General features: G+C 38.1%; 1 protein-coding gene across 1 annotated transcript in view; it reads left to right on the forward strand.

Moving 5' to 3' along the window:
- The first annotated feature begins 10426 nt into the window (after positions 1–10426).
- Positions 10427–21079, forward strand: part of TINAG (tubulointerstitial nephritis antigen) — a 115874-nt gene continuing 105221 nt past the window's right edge. Inside the window, exon 1 of the mRNA XM_004386819.2 lies at positions 10427–10928. Coding sequence (XP_004386876.1) covers positions 10574–10928 — 355 coding nt within the window. The 5' untranslated portion in view covers positions 10427–10573. The remainder of the gene's footprint in view (positions 10929–21079) is intronic.

Genomic DNA, 21079 nt, shown 5'->3' on the forward strand with positions numbered 1-21079 from the left:
TGTAGAACAAAATTCAAATTCACAAAAAAGACCAGACTTACTGGTCTGATAGAGGCTGGAGGAAATGTTGAGACTATGGTCTCTAGACACCCTGCCTACTCAGAACTGAAGCCACTCCTGAAGTCTACCTTTCAGCCAAAGATTAACCCCATTATCGCTGAGTTGATCCCTACTCATAGCGACCCTATAGGACAGAGTTGAACTGCCCCATAAGATTTTCAAGGAGCGACAGGTGGATTCAAACTGCCAACCTTTTGGTTAGCAGACAAGCTCTTAACTACTATGCCACCAGGGCTCTAGCCAAAGATTAGACAGATCTATAAAACAAACAATATCACATGTGAGGAATGTGCTTCTTAGTTCAATCAAGTGTACAAGACCAAACGGGCAACACTTGCCCAAAAGCAAAAGCAGGAAGGTACAGGAAAACAAAACAAAACTGGATGAATGGACATGGGGAATCCAGGGTGTAAAGGGAAAAGGGGAGGGTGCTGACACATTGTGGGGATTGTCACCAATGTCACAAAACAATTTGTGCATACATTTTTGAACGAGAAACTAATTTGCACTGTAAACTTTCACCTATAGCACAATGAAATTAAAAAACATACATTGCCTTTGGGGGGAAATTAGCAATTGTTTTTAAAAATTATCTAATGGGACTACACAAATGTAAAGTAAGTACCAATATGCTATTGTTGACAGCCATAAAGTAATGTGAATGTTGCTATTTTAGACAAAGAAGATATGAAATCTATTTGGTAATGTAAATTTTATGTGATTGAACTAGACTTCATAATGCTGCCAAATTTATTGCTTTTAAGGGGCTGGAAATATAAAATGTTCATTATAAATTCAACCTGCAGTGTGCTGGAACTGTTGCCTATTCTTGTTGAGATGTGGTTGTATGTTCCTGCAGTTGGTTGTCTGATGCATAAATTGAAACTCAAAATTCAACACCAAAAAAGCACAGGTGTGAGATTTGTACCATGGTACAGGAGGGGCAGAAACCAGGAAGCAGCTTGGGCTTAGCTCAGTCTAATGTGGTCTAAACTTCTGATGTCCTTCACATGGATAACCTAAATGTAAGAAAACACACTGAACTAGTATATTTATTATCATTTGACCATAAACTGAGTCACGGAAGGATTAAGCAACCTCTAAAAAAAAAAAAAAAAACAAAAAACAAAACCAACAGGCCAAGGCCAGTACCCAGATTCGGTTCTCTTTGATTCCAAATCCTCTGCTTTCTCCTCTTGACCACACAGCATCAAATGAGACCATTTCGAGTGTGCTATTTATATCCCTCTGTCTTGTGTAAGAGATGTGTTCCTGTTTCATTTTTCTTTATTTTGTCCTTGGAGCTTTGAAACATTTTAAAAAGTGTTATTGCGCTCCATTATCTCTTTTGTTTGTTGAAGATAAGGGAAAACACTTTCCTTCTCTCTCTTCTGGTATTGTCTGGAGCAGCTGCTCAGAATGACTCAGCCTTTCCAGTAAGCTGTGGTTCCTGCTACATGGTGGGCACATACCATCCTCATAATGATATATCAAGAGGTGCCTACTTCTGAAAAGAAAGAGGAGCCCTGTCCTTGTCCAGAAACATCATCCCTCCCTCAGTCCCCTTGCATGCCATCTCAACCAGTGCTTCCCATCTCATTTTCCCCCATTTTGTTCAGTTTGAACATCATTGTTTTTGAACGAGTTGTTATCACCATCTAGGTGAATAAATGGGATGTGAATACCCTGAGGATCCCCACTCATGAATAACAAACTCTCTTTGATTCTTCAAAGGAAAGAAATAAGATTGCTGAATATTAATAGCCCCTTACAGATTAGAATGTAAGATTAGACAAAATCTTTGCCTAAGTAAATGATAGGAAAGGAAGGGGCAGAGAAAGAAGATAATTTAGGGGGAAACTAATATATAATGAGTGGTCTATTACATATCTGGTACAGAAGATTTTCTACTTATAAATTTTGAATCTATGGACTCTCACTTGGTGAAAAAATTATACTTCAATTAAAAGCGCCCACCACCAGTAGATGGGGTTAGTAGTAATGTTAGATCATTTTAGTCATTGTATTTCTTGAGTCATAGGCAGGAAGTCTGCCATGCAGGTGTTAGTTTTGCAGTAATTTATGATCATGATTAACCCCATTGTGCCTGATAAATGCAAAACAAGTGCCAAAAAGAAAAGACATGATGAGATGGAAAGTAGAGATAATTTTTAGAAATTAAAAGTGATGAGGAAATGGATGAGTACTGCCCAAGTGTGTAGGATGACTCATTTTCAGTAAGAATGAATCCAAAGGATGTAACACAAATTATGAAATTATACATGAAGGCCCTGAGTTTGTGCTATTGATATATTAATAGGCAAGAGATGGGGAAAAGTGATTGACAAAATGAAACAGTGTTTGAGTGTGTGGCTCCCATGGTTTTTCTAAGCCTATCTCATATTATACCAATTAATTTATAATTTCTTGAGAAGAGACGTTAAGATTGGTTTACTTTTTATTTTATTTTTTATTATTTTTTTACTTTCCAAGTGATTCTAATCTGCAGCCAGTGTTGAGAACCACTGGGTTGGGAGTTTGGAAGTAAGGCTAGAAGTTTGTAAACGCAAGGGCTTTAAAGCACTTTGAGTGTGCTGACGGCAATTTAGGATAATTCCCCAAGCTAGTGGTGATTCCACAAGCTCAAAGCCTTTGAGCGACATAGCAGATGCTGATACAACATGCTAAGATGTTCCCTTCTGCATGTGTCGAGATCATCAAGATTGTGGCTGATTTCATTTACACATATTCATGTAAATAAAACGATCATATTTTGTAAAAGATTTCTAATTGAACCTTGTCAGCAAAAAGGAGATGATGATGTTTGGTTTTAAGCCATTTTAGGGGACATGTATTTAGGAACCACAAGCTAAAATTTTCTGAGTCACTTTGAAAGTTGAAACACACTAATTTAAGATTAACCTTTGACAGTGAATTCTTTGCAAGCAAAGGAGATACTGCATGGTTCCAGTACTTTTTCATATATTATCTTAATCCTCAAAGCAACTCTGTAAGATTGGCATTATTCTTCTGATTTTTATATTTGAGTTAATGAAGCTTCTAAGAAGATAATTAACTTGGACCAATGTTAATCACAGCCAGTAAGGAGTTTCAGTATGATATTTATTTGAATCCAAAATTAAGAATCATTCTGATATACAATTAGGTAGCTCATAAAACAAATATATAAGGGAAATTTAGAACTCATGTAATTGGTGTGAGAGATTTTTAAAAATCTTCTGGTAGGGTTCATGAAGTTCTAAAATAATATTCTTTGCAGATGACTTCTAAAAACACATTTAGACTGTTCAAATATCGTACTTACAGGGTCACACTTCAGCCCTAGCTAATGATGGGTGATGCTATTTGATTTCATGGCTTTTGTGATCAAGTATCAGGTACTCAAATCTATATCTCTAGCAAAGATGGAAGCCTGTTTGTTATTAGGCATCTTCATCTGGATTTGTTATTGTTGTCAGTTGCTGTCAAGTTAATTCTGACTCATGGCAACTCCAAGAGTGCAAGGTAGAACGGCTTCATACCGTTTTCAAGGCTGTGACCTTTCAGAAGCAGATTGTCAGGCCTATCTTCCAGGTGGCTCTGAGTATGTTCAAACTACCAATCTTTTGGCTAGTTGTTGAGTGCTTAACCATTTGCACCACCCAGGAATTCCATCTGTATAACCCAGCTGAAAATGGCACTTAATGAGTTCCAAACTGAGCTCATCTTTGCCCCCAATCTGTTTTTCCTCCCACTAGTATCACCCAAGAAATCTGGACTCACCCTAGGTAATCCCTATTTCTTTACTACCACATCCAATTAGACATTTAATAATTATACCTCCTTAGTATCTCTCTTATATATCTCTAACTCTCTGTCCCAGAACCATTTCTCAAGAGCAAGTTCTCGCCATCTTTTGCCTTGATTATTATAATAGTTTCCGTCCTGATCTCCCAGTTTCCAATCCACCCTCATCCAATCCATCCTCTATTCTAACATAAGGATCCGTTAAAAAAAAAAAAAGAGTATCATTGTCTTGTATATGAATCTAGAATGACTTCCTATTTCAAGGATTTTTTTTTTTTTTTTTTTGCTTACAAACAACAGACATTGACTCAGGTTAATTTAAGCCAAAGGAATTTGTTGGAAGGGTAATTATATCCACAGAAATGAAGGAAGAGCAAAATGACCAAGGATCTTAGTAACTCATAGACAATTGTTGGGGTATGTCAGTATTTGAATGACTCAGCTGTGTCTGCTCTCTATCCTAGTCACTCCACTCAAGATTTAAATTCTCAGGGAGAGAGTGACTGACTGATTTAGCTTGTGTCATGTGATACGTCTGGTAAGCAATGAAGGTGAAGACCTACTAAGGATAGTCTTGTTACCGCAATAACGCAGATTGGAGCCGCCTGCCACAATAGCCAGTTCTGAGACAGGGGTGAGGTGAGCAGCAAGAGGTTTATTATATATCGATCTATAGGAGACAGAGGGGAATAGATTCCTCCAAAAAACCCGTCTCCTCCACTGGAGATCGGCTGAAGGCCTTTGTAGGGACAAGATTATGGGTCTTAGAAGTTTGTGTTAGTTTCCCCTTGAGGTGGTCATGTCTCAGATGAGTTAATCTTCTACTGGTATTCTTGGGGGTTATCTAGTGACATCCTTGGGGATTATCTGGCGACATCCTGGTTTTTCTTGTCACAAGATGGGTGCTTTGTTTGGTTTTCATCCTTAGATCATTATCACTTGTTTTCTACCCTCCAAGGAGGAACATCGGTTAATCTTAAACCTTTTGTAGAGACTGGAGAAACAAGAGCTTGAGACAATGTGGCAGTTAGCAATGGGGAGTAAATAATAGTGAGCCAGGCCTGTGCAGCTTCTTCCAGTCTCACCAGGACTACATGGAATGGGAGAAGAGCAGATCCCCAAGGGAGTGTGTGCTATTACTTAAAGAAGAAAGAATTGCCTTTAAAGTCTATACTTTTAAAGTCTATACTTGTTAGTATGTCCTTGCCATTCAAGGTCTAAAATAATCTGACCTTTGCCAGTTCTTCAAATAAGTAGTGTGTTATGTACTGTTTCTCAATCTGGAAACTCTATCGACTTTACAGAGCAAATATCCAACTTACTCTTTAAGATTCAATTGAAACACCATTTCCTCAGCCTTTTTTTTTTGCAATATCAATTTCAGCAACCACTAGGAAAGATTGACCATTCCTTCCATTGTGCCCTTGATAAACCCTACATAACCCTGTAATAACCCTCATTAAATCTCTTTATCTCTTTGTAATGGTTTCTTTACAAGTTGGCTTCCTTGGCTATACTGGGTTGGTCTTTAAGGATTAGATTCAGATTTTATTAATCTGTGTATCCCCAGCATACAGCACAGTGCCTGGAATACATTTGGAGTCCAACACATGTTTTTGAGTAAAAGAATAAGTGAATAAAACTCTTTCCTCCAAGCATTGTTCTGCTAGAAGCATGCTAACAGAATGAAATTGCAGGACTATTTCTTACTCTCAAGTACTTCTTGTGAAATAATGTGCTAATTAAAAGTTTTATTAACTATAAAGGCAACATTTTTTGCATTTCCCATTGTTTTCTGTTTAAATATATTGAAATTAGAACTTTGGTGCTAAAAGGAAACTTTCTTCTTACTCATAGGCACAACTTTTTTCCTCTAATAACTTTTTTTTTCCATTAAGTTTTTCTTCATTATAGGTTTTTGTTATCCCTTTGCCTTCGTGTATTTTCCTTTTCTTATTTTGGTTTCTGGGTCCTGACATTATGAGGTATGAATGTCCCTCCCCTGCCCTCAAGGAGGCAAAGATTTGCACTACACTTCTGTGGGAGGCTTTCAAACCAATTTAGGAGGTAAAATGAGGCCTCGGTCAGGCCCTCTCTCCTCTGTTTTTCCAGGCCTAAGTAGATGTGCCCTCTTGGCCCATTAGAATTTTTCTTTGGTGCCTAATGGTCTAGGCCAAATATGTCTCTCCAGGCTGTCTTAATCTGCAAACGCACGATGCATAAATCTCTAGCCCATGCAGTTCTATGTTGGTAAATAAAAAATGGAAAAAGATATTGAAATTGCTATTGGAATTAAAAAAAAAAAAAAAAAAAAAACTCGAGAAAAGCAGGACTGAAAGTGCCCGTTTGATTGTAATGATAAATTAGAAGGCCTTGAGTAAAATCACTAACAGCCTGGACCTGGGCCCAGCATCCTAAAGTATTGTCAGTTGGGGAACTATTGCAAGATCCTCTTCCATTTCAAGTATCTGTTTTTTTGTTTTTTAAAATTTTCTCTGCAATGTATAATTAGAGACCATATCTACATTAACTGGTAAACTCCTACAGAAAAGTAGGGTTTAACCATCGTATTTTGTATGCACAACCAATTATTGAAAAGCCCCATGGTCTTTCTCTAGAACTCTGCCCCCATCCCAGGCATGCCTGGATTGGAAAGGGCCTAGAAAGATAATTTATGTCATGGATTAAGGCGAGGTTTCAGCCAAGCGTTCCCAGTGAACAATTAGACAGAAAGGCAGGATGGGTTAGGAAAATGAACACTGAGGTTGGTATCAAACACTCCATCACTGGCTTAATCACTTGTGACCAGTCCATTTTCACAGCGTCTAGCTTAGATCGTGTAACAGGAAGATTATTTTATTGACTTCATTCTTCCCAAGGTAAAATCATGGAGACTAGTAATCCCCTCCATTATTCCTTGTGCATTAGAAGCAGTAAAAATAACCACAAGAAGAGGGAGAGCAGCATTGTCCTTCTCATATAAATTGCAGCTCATCCAAGCAGAAAGGTCAAAGTAGAGGAGGACAAGACATAGTGGACTCTAACTTTTCATGTCATACATGCACTGCACCCAGATTTTTGAGAGAGTACCCGCAGTATATATGTACTGCTGTCATTAGCTAATATTGCAAAGGAACAACTCAGTGTAGACCATCTGATGAACGTTTATGTAATTCTAAATAGCAAATAAGCATGAAAACTGCATGTTTTTTTTGTTTGATTTCTTGTTAGATTGTTTTTTGTTTGCTTTCTTTTAAATTTTGTAATGAGCCTAATCAGGATTTCTCAGCCATGGCACTAATGACATTTTGAACCGGATAATTCATTGTTGTGGGAGGCTACCTTGTGCATTATAGAATGTTTAACAGTATCCATGGCCTCTACCCACTAGATGCCAGTATCACCCCCTGGCCAGCTGTGACAATCAAAGCTGTCTTCATACATTGCTAAACTTACCCTGGGGGCAAAATTATCCCCTCATCCCCATTTGAGAACCACTGTTCCAAACGAATACATTAGGAGTGCAATTTGTGTCAAATATGCCACCTTCAATGTGAAGTTTCTTTGAAGGGATTTCTTTACGTCAATTTAAAGACAGCTTAGCTGCTATCTAAAATGTCAGCAGTTCGAATTCACCAGCCACTCCTTGGAAACCATATGGGGCAGTTCTACTCTGTCCTATAGGGTCGCTATAAATCAGAATACACTCCAGGGCAACAGGTTTGGTTTTCATTTTTAGTTAGTTAGAACCAGATAATATAATCAGTATGGACACTTACCAGGCACTGGTAAACTGCAGCATTTAACAATGTGTTATAAACAAATGGGTTAGGACACCATTGTCAGTCTCTTCCCACTATGGAACTCCCATTATTACTTCAAGATAAGGGCTATATGACCATCTGATATAAAAACTGTGTGAGGGTACAGTGTCATCAGTTATCAATTTTAGTGAAGCATAATTCCTTTTTCATTTATACAACAAAAACTAATTAAAATGACATTTTCTTCTCACTCCCAATGGATTCTCTTAGAAACCTTCTGCACCTCATTCTGGAAACTCTTAGGTAAGAAACCATATAACATGAAAACAAATAAGGCAACTGGGGTTGTATAGCTCTAAAAGGAGTAGTAATGGCAAGAAGAGAATAGTAGTTGTCTTTAAACACTTGAAGGGTCTCATGTAAATAAGTGTTAGATTGGTCTATGTGGTAAAATAAAAAAAGTAGGTTTAAGATACTGTGGAATAATAGAAAAAGAAATAATCGTCTCTTCCTGGGCGTTTTTCTAAAGGCTTCAAAGAAGTAACACTGAGTGAATGCTTGGTGGGTTTAAACATTACCCTGTAATCCCATGAGAAGAGGGATTGCATTTCTCTTGTTTAACTCTATATGCCCAATCCCAACACATCCCTATCTCAATAAAGAATTAATAAGTGAATAAGGAAGTGACATGATCAGACTTCCATGTCAGATGGCTCTCATTGCATCAATGTAGATGATGAATTTAAAAGGTAAGGTTGAATGCAGAGAGATTAGTTAGGAGATTAGAAGAGAGGAGATAGAAAATATTAGAAAACTGAGGAAAAAGATAATCTATAAATACTCCATATGTAAAATCAACATAACTTGAGAATGACTTTGTTGAGTGGCAGGGGATATTGACAAGTTGTGTGGACTAGGGAGAGAAAGGGTTGAGAAGGTTGGTGAAATCATATTTCAAATGATCAATGAGAAAGGAAGAAAGTTCATGAGTTCAGATATATTGGGAACCTTATGAAAAATGGGAAGAGAACAGGAGAGAATGTAAGCATAGAAGGCAAAGGAAGGAAGAATTTCTAAGCTGACGGTGTACTATTAATGATAACTAATACTCACTAAGCATATGTGGTGTGCTAAGTACTTTGAATGGAGCCCTGGTGGCTCAGTGGTTAAGAGTTCAGCTGCTAACCAAAAGATCGGCGGTTCAAATCCACCATCTGTTCCTTGGAAGCCCTATAGAGCAGTTCCTCCCTGTCCCACAGGGTCACTAAGAGTCAGAATTGACTCGCCGGCAACAGGTTTTGTTTTGTTTTTTAAGTACTTTCTACTATTATCTCGTTTAAATTTCCCACTGACCGATGTGCTAATAAATATCCAAATTTTGCAGATGATGAAATTGAGATGAAGAGAGATTAAGCCACTTTCCCGAAAACATACTGCTAGTCAGTTCTTAACCAGTTTGATCTACTGTGCTAAATGATATAGAAGATTCATCTACGATAAAGATGGCGTAAACACAGTATGGCAAGATCCATGGGAATTGAATGTTAGGCGATTGTTGGCGACCTTCCAGACAGCGGTTTATCATGAGATAGGAAAGTAGACAACACTTTGCATAGTTTAGTGCTCAATAGATGTTAAGGAAGAAGAGGAGGCAGCAGTTACTCAACTGAAGAGGTGGGAAGATTATGGAGAATAACATGTAGATGATGCACAATTAAAAAAGAGAGAGAGCAAGACCTGTACTAGTCTATAGCCTCAGGGGAAGGTGCCAGAAGATAGTGATAAAATAAAGATAAAATAGTGAGTTGAATAACCTATGGAACAAAGACGGGGAGCAAATTTGAAGAATTACAATCGTAAATTACCCTTGGGAAGGAAGATCCTTATTTTATAGGAAAATAACTTAGGACCACAGAGAAGTAAGTGGTGAGCCCAAGGTCACAGAGCCAATTAAAGAGTAGCGTGGAGACCGGAGTCCAAGTTTTCTGATTGCCAAGACTTTCCACTAGGCCTCCCAGCTACTCTTGCTGAATCATCATCGGCTTGTTACTTATCCCCAATCCAAAGGGAGTTATTGTAGTTAATGAATAAATACCTTATGGTAAAACCCTCTGTAAATGCACAGCTCTACAGAAACATGAAAGACGAGTTGACCTTTGAGTTTCCTTCACAACTCTATCCCCCCTGCAAGCTCTTTAACAAGGAATACTGGATTTTCTTGACTACAAAATGCCTTCCAAATACTGCAGGTACCTACATCAATGCCAAGTAAGGACTAAGGTCACCCTCAGGGAATTTCTAGCTGAATAAGGGCTCCACTAAGCCTTGAAATCAAAATGCTTCTGGTAGGTAAATGGGGTACAGATGGGAAATCAACCTAGTGTGTGACTAGGCATGATTTAGAGTAACTATTATTGATATGGCAGATCCTAGCAGGCAACCTCAAGAGAGCTTAGATTTCACTTGCAGTGCAAGTAGGTGGAATGAGTAATTAGGTTTTTGACTTTTGAATTTCCTGCACCTCGCCAGTGGTTATTACAGCCATAATCTGGGCCATGCGTATTCCAGGGAGGTTTTTGATTTAAGGATATATATTTTTTTGTGGTGGAAGGACAAGCCATATTTAATGTATCATCTACACATAAGATTTTATGTAGATAATTTTAAGGTGATGAAAAATTATTACATGATATGAAATATAAATTTTTAACATTGGAGGAATGACAGTGATCTGTTTCAAGTACTTACTTTATCTTGGGCAAACATTGAAGTCCTTGATTAATGTTTAACTAGAAGAAGTTTACTTGGTTCAAGTAAAGGATCAGTTTCGGGGTTCAGGCTGTTGTGTCTTGATGATTAGAAATTAGGCTACAAGGAGAAGCCCCCAAAGCCAAGGGCAGTGGACATAACAGAAAGTTGGAGCTGAACCTGACCTCTAAAGAATGTGGACCGGATATAAGATCTTAATCCTTTCTTATCTTACCACAGAAATTTGGATGGAAAAGCAGTATTTATCTCAAAGACAAGTGAATCCAGAAGCTTATTTGCCAAGGAATCACACCATTTTGGAAGGCACTCGATTCAAAAGAGCTATTTTCAAAGCGCAATACTGTAGACATTTTGGTTGTTGTAAAGACAGAGATGATGGCTGTGCCGTTCAGTACTATGAGATGGATGCACTGTGTTACTGTGATAAATTCTGTGAAAGGGAAAATTCTGATTGCTGTCCTGATTACAAGCGCTTTTGCTGGGAAGAGGAAGAGTGGTCTGATCACACACAGCCTTGGTATCCAGAAGGTAGGCTTTGGAAAAGTGTGTAAGCATTATTCCAGCTATAATAAAAAGATCTGACAAACTCTCTCTCTCTCTCTTTCTATTTTCTTTCTCCCTTCTTGTTCTTCTTCTTCTTTTTTTTAATGAATGTACTTCTATTGTGATTGCCAAGATAAATTTCTTTGGATCATTAATGTGCTTTGTTTTAGATGCAGGGTACCTGCATTATACCAGTGCATTCAGAAATGTTCTGGTCTGATGGTTGTGAGTGCTGGTTGGGAACCTTTTCTGCACACTCTCTGAATATAAGGATTACTTAAAACTCTTTCTTTGTAAAATGCATTGATATTAGGGCTGTCAGGCTGTTTGGAGTGTAATCTCTTAGAAAATCTCACGAAAATCACAAGCCTGAACATCTGCAGATTCATGAAATATTTTATTTATTATTTCATGGAGCTTATGGATGTCCTAAGATGAGAACCTGTGATATAGCAGTGCCATTAAAATCAGGGCAAAAAACAAAATGAAGTCAGCTACCCTCCTTGCCTAAACAATACCAAACAGGTTCTGCATGCATGTTTTTGCTTTGCTTTGTTTTACTATGCTAGTCTGGAACCCTTTAAACTATTTAAAGGAAAAGAGGGCTTCATATAAAATAATTGTAAAGGGGTAAGACTGAGTGGATAAATAAAAATAATTCATAAGGAGGGTGGTGGTATTCTCGATCTTTCTCTAATTATAGGAGAATGATCATAGCTGTTGATATAACCAACCTCTGGAAAAATAAAAAACCTACAGCTACACTCCCGTTAGGCTCTGTCTGCCCTAGCAGCAGAACTTTTCTGTCTTCCATCATGTCAAATCTCCTGGGCAGAGATACAAGTTTAATCGCAGCTCTAATCACACTACTATAAATGGGCAATGGTGACTAGAAATTACATTTAGAAGACAATTGCCTTGAAATAAACTAGGAACTCAATACCCTTATTTCAAAATCAGATCTCATACATAGCATATATACGTATGTTATGTTAGAGATTTCCACAGAATTGTCTTTTATCCCAGACTTTTGTCTTGACCAATAAATAGTTCAGCAAACATTTATTTCATCCTATTAAGTGCCAGATACTGTACTGGGGACATATTCTAGTCATTCTTCAATGATTATTGATTGAATACTTCACTGCACCAGGCACTGAGAGTGGTGCTGGGCAGCAATGGGGAAGAAAACAGGCAAAGTCTCATGAAAGTCATGGTCAAGTGACGGGGGTTCATATATTTACAAATTCACTGTGGTTCATGCTCTGAAGGAAACATTTAGGGTACTGTGAGAAAGTATGACAGACATAATATTAATATGTAACATATAAAATTAGCCTGGATAGGGGAATGGGTCAGAGAGGGAAGACATTTAAGCTGAAACTTTAGGAGGGAGGAGGAGTGAGCTGGGAAAGAGTCGACATCAGAGTACTGCAGACCTGTGAGTGAGGAGCCTGGCGTGGTCTCGAAACTGGAAGAAGACCACACTTTCTAGAAAATAATGACTGGGAGATTGGGGGCTGACATGAGATGAGGTTTGAGAAGTGATTAGAAGTCAGATTATGCCAGGCCATGTAGGCCATGTTAAAGATTTAGGACTTTAGTCTGACTTATGAGAACTCATTGGAAGATGTTAAGTAGGAACAGGGTGAACTTCACGGGTGTTTGACCCAAGCAGTTAGACAGGTCTCCATGCTCAGAAAAGCCCCACACTCAGTTTAATGCTATGCTGTCGCCATTTTGAAATTCTTAATAATTTTTTTTAACAAGGAGCTCTGTTATGGATTGAATTGTGTCCCACCAAAATATGTGTTGTAAATCCTGACCCCTATGCTTGTGGTTGTACTCCCCTTTGGGAATGGGTTTCTTCTGTTATGTTAATGAGACAGTATTAGTATAGGATGTATCTTAAATCAATCTCTTTTGAGATGTAGAAGAACAGATTAAGCAAGCAAGAGAGGAAGCACCAGCAGAAATGGGAGAAGATAGATGCCATGCCACATGAAGATCACCAAGGAGCCAAGGAACAAGGGTCTTCCCCCAGAGCCAACAGAGAGAGAAAGCCTTTCCCTAGAGTTGACACCTTAAATGTGAACTTCTAGCTTCCTAAACTGTGAGAAAATAAATTTCTTTTAGTTAAAGCGACCCACTTTTGTTATTCTGTTATAGCATCACTAAGTAACTAAGACAGCCTCCAAATTTTTATTTTCTGGGCCCTGCAGATTAAACGGCCAGCTCTGAGTGCGAAAGTTAGATTTGCATTATTTAAAGATTGTACTGGAAGACTGGATTGGTGGCAGGAACAAGTGAGAGTGGGGGAATAAAGTAATAGATAATTGTAGTACTCTAGAATGCACTTCTCAAGCTGTTGTAGTAAATGACCACCTTTTTTATGTTTTTGATCCCTCATGGAAATTACTTTTGTAAAACAGAAATCATATGCTTGGATGTTGTATGATGTCAAATTGCTATAAAAGTTTCTGTATATCTGTTCTCACTATTTGTACTTAATTCTTTGTAGACCAGTAGCAAACATTTCTCAGGCCTGCACTTATCTACAGACCACATTTTTAGCAGTACTGGAGGATGAGAAAAGATGGCAGCGTAGACTAGGGTAGCAGCAGTGAGAATGAAATAAACCCTACAGATTTAGACGGGTGAAAGTAGAAACTTCATAAGACATAGTCTTGCCCTTGAGGACTTTACAAAGGAGAAAGACGCATAAGGAGATCATTTTACTACCATAAGGTAATAGCTATGGGACAAATGTACTCAATCTGATGGAACCCGGCAGGTTAGAGCTAAGATGTAAAATATGAATGGGCATTATTCAGGTGACAAAGCGAGAAGAGCAGGTCTGAGAATTCCTGGCTAAGAAAGTAGTATGCGCAGGATGAGGTTCTAAGAAACTACATGGCGCAGAATCAACAGTTAGGTAGACGGGAAAAGAGGTAGGGAAGGATTAAATCTTGTACAGCATAAGAGGCTTATGTGTGAAAGATCTCACATTGGCTTCCTTCCAGCCTAAAGATATGGCTTATTTTGGCCCATATAGACAATATTTTTTAACCAATTAAATAAACTGGATTATTTTTTCTTATCATCTGTGGGCACAGAGTGTTGAGTTAATTAAGTTTTACTCAGCATACTATCATCATTGGGCCATGAAGATTTCTCTCTTATTTGTGGTTTGTTCTACTATCTACTAATCCTCCAGCCCCTCTTTGGAAACCTTATGGGAAAGTTCTACACTGTCCTATATGGTCGCTGTGAGTAGGAATAGACTCGATGGCAATGGGTTATCTATCATCTATCTGTCTGTCTATCTATCTATCATCTAATTTTCTTTTATCTCTATGCCCCATCCCCATCTCCCTCCATAGTTAATGTGCCCTTTTTTTACTTGTATGAATCCTCTTTAAATATGTAGTCTTATTCCGTGTGCTTGAATTTTTAATTTATATAAGCTGTAACATGCTATAAACCTTATTTTGCTTCTTACTTTGTTTAGACAGTATCATGTTTTAAAGCTGTACCCATGATTCTAGATGTACACCTAATCTATGGCTTTTGACCGATGCCTGGTTTTCTGTGGTGTTTCTTCACACCACATTTATTTACTTGTTCACTTGGTGATGAGTACCTAGGCTACCTCCAGTTCCCTGCTACCACAAGAAAGTACACAGTGGACAACCTCGTATAGTCTCCTTATGTACCTGTGTGATAGAGACAAGACTGATATTGCTAGGACCAAGGTATGCATTTATTTAATGTAAATTCTGCCAGATGGCTCTCAGGAATGTCTGCATCAGTGTACAAACCCACTGGTGGTACGTAAGGTCGCCTCTACCCAATCCAACAATTGGCAGTTTTATAAGCTTTACTCATCTGATATGTGAAACACGATTTCTCATTGTCAATTTAGTTTTCATTCCTCTGATTACTAATGGATTTGAGAACCCCTTCATATTCTTGCTAAATATTAGGGTTTTCTCTTCCTGTAATTTACTTTTTCTTATCCACAGCTTTGTAATATGTCTTAATATCTGGTGCAGCAAATTCACTTACCAGCTCTTCTTTTTCCAGGTTGACTATACGGTATGTAGACATTAAATCTTCCGTAAATATTTTTGAATAACTTTACCTAGCTCCACCAAAACTTCGGCTACAGCTTTGAATAGCATTGCAAAGAATTTATAGATTTATTTGAAGATAATTGAATACTAATGTGACATCTCATCCAGGAATATTGTATGTTTCTTCACTTATTCTGATTTTTTAAAATGTCCCTAAATAGAATTTAAGATTTTCTCCATAGTGGTCTTGTATACTCTTTGTTAATTCCTGGATTTTTTTTTTTTTTAATTGTGCTTTGAGTGAAAGTTTACAATTCAAGTTAGTTTCTAATACAAAAATGTATATATACATTGTTATGTGACCCTGGTTGCTCTCCCTATAGTGTGACAGCACACTCCTCCTTCCCACCCCGAATTTCCCATGTCCATTCAGCCAGCTCCTGACCTTCTCTGCTTTCTCATCTTGCCTTCAGACAGGAGCTGCCCATTTAGTCTCATGTGTCTACTTGAGCTAAGAAGCACACTCTTCACAAATATCATTTTATGTCCCATAGTCCAATCTAATCTTTGTCTGAAGAATTGGCCTCAGGAATGGTTTTAGTCTTGGGCTAACAGAGAGTCTGGGGGCCATGTCTTCCACGGTCTTTCCAGTCTCAGTCAAACCATTAAATCCGGTCTTTTTACTAGAATTTGAATTCTGCACCCTACTTTTCTCCTGCTCCATCAGGGACTTTCTGTTGTATTCCTTGTCAGGGCGGTCATTGGTGGTAGCTGGGCATCATCTAGTTCTTCTGGTCTCAGGCTGATGGAGTCTCTGCTTTATGTGGCCCTTTGGTCTCTTGGGCTAATATTTCCCTTGTGTCTTTGGTGTTCTTCATTCTCCTTTACTCCAGTTGGGTTGGGACCAATTGATGCATTTTAGATGGCCTCTTGCTAGCTTTTAAGACCCCAGACACCACTCACCAAAGTGGGATGCAGAACACTTGGTTAATAAACTTTGTTATGCAGGTTGACCTAGATGTCCCCTGAAAGCATGGTCCCCAGACCCCCACCCCTACTACTCTGTCTCTCGAAGTGTTTGGATGTATTCAGGAAACTTCTTAGCTTTTGGTTTAGTCCAGTTGTTCTGACTTCCCCTGTAGTGTGTGTTGTCCTTCCCTTCACCTAAGATAATTCTTGTCTACTATCTAGTTAGTGAATACCCCCTCCCTCCCTCCTCACCCCCATAACCATCAAAGAATGTTTTTATCTGTGTTTAAACCTTTTCTTGATTTCTTATGATAGTGATCTTATACAATATTTGTCCTTTTGCGATGGACTAAATTCACTCAGCATAATGCCTTCCAGATTCCTTCCTGTTATAAGATGTGTCACGGCTTCATTGTTGTACTTTATCGTTGAGTAGTATTCCATTGTGTGAATACACCATAATTTGTTTATCCATTTGCCTGTTGATGGGCACCTAGGTTGCTTCCATCTTTTTGCTATCATGAACAGTGCTGCAATGAACATGGGTGTGCATACATCTATTCGTGTGACAGCTCTTGTTTCTCTAGGATATATTCCAAGGAGTGGGATTGCTGAATCGTATGATACTTCTATTTCTGGCTTTTTAAGGAAGTGCCGAATCGATTTCCAAAGTGGTTGTACCATTTTACATTCCCACCAGCAAGGTATATGTGTTCCAGTCTCACTACAATCTCTCCAACATTTATTATTTTTGTTTTTTGGATTAATGCTAGCCTTGTTGGGGTGAGATGATATCTCATTATAGTTTTGATTTGATTTCTCTAATGGCTAATGATCATGAGCATTTCCTCATGCGTCTGTTATAATTCCCACATGTTTTAGCTTTATTTTGAATGGCATATTTTTTTAAATTACATTTTCTAGTTGGTCATGTTTGTGGATAAATGCTAATGCTTTTTGAAAGTTCACATTATATCTGGCAACATTTCCAAATCTCTTATTAGAAATGAAAAGCAGCTTCTTTATCATAGTAAAGATGTCAGTATCAAAAGCCCAAAGTAAACATTTTACATAATGGAGAAATTGTAGAGGTATCCCCTTTAAGACTAGTAGCAAAATATGGATGCTACTATCTTCACTACTATTTAACAAAGATGTCCTTGCTAATGCTTTAAGAGATAAAAAATTTAAGTGAAACAACTTGAAAAAAAGACTTAAAAGTCTCATTATTTGTAGATGATTGATGATCTACATTGAAAAAAATAAAATCAACAAGGAAATAACACTAATAAGAGAAACATTTAAAATTAAGATGCTTTCCTTGGAAAACTTTAGAATCCACAAAACATCTCACAACATGGATGAATCTGGAGGGCATTATGCCGAGTGAAATGGGTCAGTCACAAAAGGACAAATATTGTATGAGACCACTATTATAAGAACTCAAGAAAAGGTTTAAATGCAGAAAAAAGCATTCCTTGATAGTTAGGGTGGGAGCGAGAGGAAGGGGAAATTACTAACTAGATAATACACAAGGATCAACTTTGGTGAGGGGAAGGACAACACACAAGACAAGGGAAGTCAGCACAACTGGGCTAAAGCAAAAGCAAAGAAGTTTCCTGGAAACATCCAAACATCTAGGTCAATTGGCATAACAGTTTATTAAGAAAATGTTCTACATCCCACTTAGGTGAGTGGCGTCTGGGGTCTTAAAAGCTTGCAAGTGGCCATCTAAGGTACATTAATTGGTCCCATCCCACTCGAAGCAAAGGAGAATAAAGAAAACCAAGACACAAGGAAAATCCTAGCCCAAAGGACTAAAGGACCAAATGAACCAGAGAACCCACCAACCGGAGACCAGAAGAACTAAATGGTGCCTGGCTATCACCAATGACCACCCTGACAGGAGAGTCCTGGACAGAGCAGGAGAAAAATGTAGAACAGAACACAAATTCATGTAAAAAGACCAGACTTAATGGTCTGACAGAGACTGGAAGAACCCCCGAAATTATGGCCCCTGGACACACTATTAGCCCAGAACTGAAATCATTCCCGAAGCCCACTCTTCAGACAAAGATTATACAAAAAATAATACATGTGAGGAATGTGCTTCTTAGTTCAATCAGATCCCATTGCTGTCGAGTCGATTCCAATTCATAGCGACGTTATAGGACAGAGTAGATCTGCCCATAGGGTTTCCAAGGGGCACCTGGAGAATTTGAATTCGTGATGTTTGATTAGCAGCCATAGCTCTTAACCATTATGCCATCAGGCTTTTCTAGTTCCATCAGATATATGAGACCAAATGGTCAGCTCCTGTCCACAAGTGGTATGAGAAGGCAGGAAGGGACAGGAACTGCTCTAATGGCCACAGGGAACCTGGGGTGGAAAGGGGGAGTGTGCTGTCACATTGTGGGAATTGCATCTAATGTCACAAAACAATAAGTGTATAAATTTTTGAATGAGAAATTAACTTGATCTGTAAAATTCCACCTAAAGCACAATAAAAACAAAATAACGAAGGGAAAAAAATGAAATAATTAAATAGGAAGACAATCTAGTACCGCGCTGGAAATTTTCCACAAATGAAGTGCTTGCTTCACTCACTCATTCAGGAAGCATTCTGTTGAACACCATTAGAACTAGGCACTGCAGTTACAAAGATGACTAAAATATTTAAGCAAACAGCTGCAACACAATTTTAGGTATGCACAAGTATGCAGAAGTACTTATACAACACTAAAGAGGGAGTCTTATTGAATGAGAAATAGTTATCCAGGTAAAGGTGTGTGTTGGTGAGGGTGGGGAGTTGAGAGCATTCCAGAAAGAGCTGGCAGCATGAGCAGAAGTTCAAAAGCAAGAAACAGTATGCTATGTTCCAGGAATCCACACCAGACCAGAAAACACAAAATCCCTTAGCAATCCTGGCAAACAATTTTCACCAATTACCAAGCAAAGAAGAACTAAAAATTCCTACCAAAATTTCCTCTTTAGCCCCATATATCTTTTATAGTTTGTTGTTTATGTTTAATTTAAAATTTATTGCATGAAGAAATAGACATAAATCTCATGCAAAAAAAAAAAATATATAATTAAGGAGTTTTCATTAAACAGTCCAGATTTCCAGTGTCTCTGGGAAAGTCTGAAGATCTGGCAATTCTGGTGCCCAGTCCTGCCTGCCTGAAAATGATCAGTTGAAGATGAGTTGTGGTGTCCCCTGTTGCTAATACACGCACTTTCCATCGTGCGGCACACCCAACCCCTTGCTATTTCCTGGCTGCCCTTCTTCTCTCATTTTTTTTACCTGCCAGGGGTCAATTCCTTTGTAGTCTCTGTGAGTGAAACTCCTCATTAGTGTTCAACACACAACTGGCACAACTGTCTGTGACATTTCTAGGCCACTACTATGTACTTTGGGTTTGAAAGAAGGCGATGGTCTGAAAATTTTAGCATTTTTAAAGGTATATTTTTGGCTAAACTTCTCTATTTTATTCAGTTGGTATGACTGTTGAAATAATGGGTAAAATTAAATACCACGATAATGAAATGAACCATAGGCCCAGGTTTTGTGAGAGAGCTTATTTTTGTTGTAACTGTAGTTCCTAGTGGTGACAAGATGCAGCCGAGGGCAATGGACCTCTTACCGCACCTTGCCCATGGTAGATACTGAATTAACAGGCCTCTCTGTGATCCTCTTCGTACTGAACCTAGTTTTCCTAGTATTTGTCTCCATACTGAATCTAGTATTCTTCCTACTACTAGCTAAGATTTACTGAGTACTTACTATGGAGCCAAGTATTGTTCCAAGTGCTTTTCAGTTATTAACTAATTAATTATTTCATTTTAACTCAATAGGATAGTTACTTTTATCTATAAATTATACAAAAAGCTTCTTGTAAAAAGCTCAGCAGTTTGAATCCACCAGTCACTCCTTGGAAACCCTATGGGACAGTTCTACTGTGTCCTATACGGTCACTATGAGTCGGAATCGACTTGAGGGCAGTGGTTTTGTTTTGTTTTAATTACAATGAATAAGGAAGACTGAAGAAGAATTAATGTCTTTGAGTTATGCTATTGGTGAAGAATACTGAATACACACCATGGACTGCCAGAAGAACAAACAAATCGACAGCTAGAACACTTTTTAGAAGGGAAGACGGTGAGACTTTGTCTCACATACTTTAGATATGTTATCAGGAGGGACCAGTTCCTTGGAGAAGGACATCATGCTTGATAAAGTAGAGGGTCAGTGAAAGAGAGGAAGACCCTCAATGAGACGGATTGACACAGTGGCTACAACAATGGGCTCAAGCATAGCAACAGTTGTGAAGATGGCACAATGCTTTGTTCTGTCATACACAGGGTCACTATGAGTTGTAACCAACTCGACGGCACCTAACAACGACAACAACGGCAATTACAATGCCGTAAAAGGAAAGGATCTTAATTACTATTGGTTGAATTTGGATTGAATTAGAGGATTTTGATTTTATTTTAAACTCTGTATTTGTTAAATTATATAATAATTCAGAATACAATAATTTCAGAAACCATGATTTTTTCATACAGAAAATACGTTTTAAAAGATACTTATAAAGTATCAAAATATTGTACTTTATCCATAGTTTCAGTGGGCATTTATTACATTCTTTTGGAAGTCGGCACCTTAACAAGAGTAATGGATATTATTTAAAACTTTGTTACATATGCATCGAGGTGGGCATTAAAGATAAGAAAGAAGTGTTATAAACTCTTTGACCTCAAGAAACTTATGTTCTAGGTAGGTAGGTAAGACTTAGGTATGAGAAGCAATGAGAAACCAATACAGGTGAGTAATAATCAAATGCCACATGTGAGCTCAGTGCGGGCAATATAAACCTACAATTTCAAATGGAAAATTGAATATATTAAAATGGTTAATACTTATTTTTATCTCTTTGGTGACAGCCCAAATTAACATACACTTTTTTTTTTTTATTGTACTTCAGGTGAAGGCTTACGGAACAAATAGTTTCTCATGAAACAGTAGTACACATATTGTTTTATGACATTGGTTAACAACCCCACAACATGTCAACCCTCTAACTTCTC

The sequence above is a fragment of the Trichechus manatus genome, unplaced genomic scaffold (genome assembly GCF_000243295.1).
Source record: "Trichechus manatus latirostris isolate Lorelei unplaced genomic scaffold, TriManLat1.0 scaffold00172, whole genome shotgun sequence".
Taxonomy (NCBI): domain Eukaryota; kingdom Metazoa; phylum Chordata; class Mammalia; order Sirenia; family Trichechidae; genus Trichechus; species Trichechus manatus.